Below are 3506 nucleotides of genomic sequence, written 5' to 3' on the forward strand. Positions count from 1 at the left end.
GGTTTACTCGGACGACTTGGTCCGAAGCGATTAACAGCTCTAATTCGGAAGGCCATCTTATAGAGTCCAGTCATATTCACCAGCGGATATGAGGTGGCGATAGGGTTGGTAACATTTGCAATGACTTTCCAGAAATCGTCAGTGTCGGTAGATTTTCCCTCGATCAAAAAATGAGTAATCGAGGCGTTATTCGATTTACCCGTTACCCATGTAAGTGTTGCGTTTCGGTTTTTGCAGTCAGAAGAAAATGTTAGATTGAATGGTAGATATGGGGCACCTAAAAAAAGGAATCGAAAGAAAAGTGATGAAAATCATCAAAGAAAATTACTACACCGTGTACTCCAAAGCTTCACCTTATTTTCATTAACTTAGACAGGACGATAATAATGAACCTTGTTTTGGTTTCAAAGATTCATTATAATTCATGAGCCTAACAGCCTTTCAAACTGAACACCGATAAAACGTCACACGCATGAGCTTCAAACCCGATAAAACACTCCTGATCATTTTTATAGGGGAGAGTAATGAGGCCCGGCTTGTTTTTCTTGTATGCTAATATCTTCCCCTCACATTTTGCACCATTGTCTAGAATCCAGAAGGACACGGTATTTTGTAGAGTGGTTTTGAAGACGTTCATAAACTCTCATGTCTTGTTTTATCGGGTCTTCAATCACTTGGCACAAATAAAATACTCCTGCTCATTTATTAAACAGTACTTCAACTCGTCTAGCGCTGGGGAACTCATTGGTATGATAATGATGGTGTTATCAAGTAAAGCTATGATCCTCACAGTTATGGACGCAATTTTAGCAAATGCGTAGAGAAGCCTGAAAATTTCAGAACTTCAGCGGGGTTTTAACCCGTGACCTCGCGATACCGGTGCGACACTTTAAGCAACTGAGTTATGAATCCACTGACGTTGGATGCTGGTCATTTGTGGGTTCTAATTTTCCCGTGAGGAATGAATCAATGAACGAAATGATATATGAAATGAATTATACACTGAACTACGGATATAAAATCAAGTGAAGTTATGATCCTCGCATTTATGAAGGCAATTTTAGCAATTGCGTAGAGAGGCCTGAAAAATTCTGCACTTCAACGGGGTTTGAACCGGTGACCTCGCGATACCGATGCGGCGCTCTAACTAACTCTACGCAATTGCTAAAATTGCGCCCGTAACTGCGAGGATCATAGCTTTTACCTGATTTCATACCCGCAGTTCAGTATATGATTCATTTCATATATCATTCCGTTCATTAATAATGGTGTTAATAATGCTATCTGAGCGCACAGATGACCTCCGAGGAGAGGGGGTTGGGGAGAAACTTTGCAAATGAAGGGGCGGGGATGCTCGTCGGAAATTTTGAATTAAGGACAGTGCCTACTATTGTCATTGCGCATACGTTCTGCGCATCTCGAGACACTCAGGTTTCCTGTGTGTGATGCTTATACTAGTACAGGGGTATTTTTGTGTGGTTTAAAACTATGTGGAGAAAGTAAAACTAACCAAGTGCTCTTGCTATCCAAAAAGAAAATTGGGGGTAACCATGCATATTTCAGAGACAACTAAGCTTCAACTTGAAAACAAATGCCATACATTGCTTTGTATTTCACAGCTTTTTACAAATATTATTCATGAATTATCTTTGAAAAATGCGTGGTTATTTTCTTTTTGGATTTCAATAACACCTGTTAAGATCTACATTTCCTGCATAATCACACATCGGGGCAAAAATATCTTTAATTAGTAGGCACCGTCCTTAAACCCCTAAAGGAGACCAATCTGAGTACTAGTGTTCCATTCTCTATTTTCAATCGAAAACCGCTCGTTCCAAGTTATTTTTGGGACACCTCGCTCACATCGTGCGACGTGATGGAGATGGAATAATTGCAAAAGACCCTAAGGGTAAAGGTATATTTTGTAATGAGTTAACGTTTTCGTCGACATACCCCAACTCTTTGCAAAGGGTGTGTAGTTCTTTAGCATCCTACAGAGCTGGTTTTTGAAACAACTACGCTGTCGCTTATTGTTTTAAAGAAAGACTTAGAACTCAAGGCATCTTCCCTCTACATCAACCACAGGACGAAATGCCAAGAATCCGCAGACTGAAAGGTTGCGGAAACACGTGACAAAGTTGCGGAAACACGACGGTTAACACATGTTGCCGGTAGCGGATACCTGTCGTTTATCTATGTTTCCGTGGCTGCGGTTACGACGGAACCGGACCACTTTTTCCGTACGTTTCCGTCAGTTTTCCTTTGAAGGAAACGCATGTTTCCGCTAGCGTATTTTCATGATAACGCTTGCGGATATACGAAGTAATGCTACGGAAACGAGTTTGTTCATGTTTCCGTCAACGTAATCGAACCTTGAATATTCGCGTTAAAACGCGTTTCCGCGTCGGAAACCTTAAATTTGATTTGATTTGTCAGTTCAAATTGCTCATTTTCGCTTTTTCAGTTAGTGTCTCTTGCGAGTACCAGCGTTGAACAACATTTAGGAGTAGAAAAATATATACTCATTCGTTAACTTTTAATCTGGGATTAGCGTTAATGGGCTTTTGAGCGACCGGGCTCTGCACGTTTTTTTCAGGTGGCTAATGATCTGAATGGAGGCCAGATCTAGAGTAGTTGGCCAGCTTGCTTAAACTAAACAAAAAACGGTTTATTGCCTTTTCCATTGATAGTAAATTACTTCCTTAGCTTGTTCACGGCTGAAATCGAACTCCTAATGAATCGTGTTGAAACGAACATCGCGCAAAATATTATTAATTTTCACAAGAGATCTGAAACTACGTATACTAAGTATGGCACTTTTGAAGAAGTTTTGCGGTTTGTCAAAGACCTCAATTCCACCCTCCCTCCCTCCCTCCCCCCCTCTCCCCCCTATAAGAGATATATGATGGATGGATACAGGCTGCAGATACAGAAGAGACCGGTTGAAACGCGCTAACTCCTGAGAATAGCCATAAGTGAGCTTAAGGACGTTCGCGCCCAATGCTAATGCGCACTTTTTCGCGCATGTCACGAACACGTCATGCATCGCATACCATGAAGGTAAACAAACATGGCATCGAGCCAGTAATTTGATCCTCCCTCGGGCAAAGGGTTGCTTGTTGGCATCATGGGATAGCTGTGGACCCAGGCCTTCTCGGAAATGTCACGCAATGACGTGAAAGTGTTAATAGACAATCGCTTTGAGAACTTCGCGGCAATTGTACTCTCTTGATTGCTCGGTGACCCCCATTTTTCTTTCTGTAGAAGTACGTTTACCTGATCTAAATTCTACTAATGTAGCTTTTTTTATTGCTGACAGCTGTAAGCTAAGATCGTCTTAAAATACAACGCAAGCTTCTAAAAATGCACCTTATCTCGAAAACGAGCACGGTAACCCCCATTTTTTTTCTTTTTACCTTTACCTCATTACCTTTCTGCTTGGCAAGTTTTAAAAAAAATTGTACGTGGGAACATTTTGGGCGCGACCGTCCTTAAGCAACGACGAA

At 41.3% G+C, this 3506-nt stretch overlaps 1 protein-coding gene across 1 annotated transcript in view; it reads right to left on the reverse strand.

The window, feature by feature from the left end:
- Positions 1 to 267, reverse strand: part of LOC138055859 (M-protein, striated muscle-like) — a 3971-nt gene extending 3704 nt beyond the window's left edge. The window contains exon 1 of the mRNA XM_068901728.1: positions 1 to 267. This exon is cut by the window's left edge and continues 32 nt beyond it. Coding sequence (XP_068757829.1) covers positions 1 to 74 — 74 coding nt within the window. The 5' untranslated portion in view covers positions 75 to 267.
- Between the last annotated feature and the right edge of the window lie 3239 nt (positions 268 to 3506).

The sequence above is a fragment of the Montipora capricornis genome, chromosome 7 (assembly GCF_036669925.1).
Source record: "Montipora capricornis isolate CH-2021 chromosome 7, ASM3666992v2, whole genome shotgun sequence".
NCBI lineage: Eukaryota > Metazoa > Cnidaria > Anthozoa > Scleractinia > Acroporidae > Montipora > Montipora capricornis.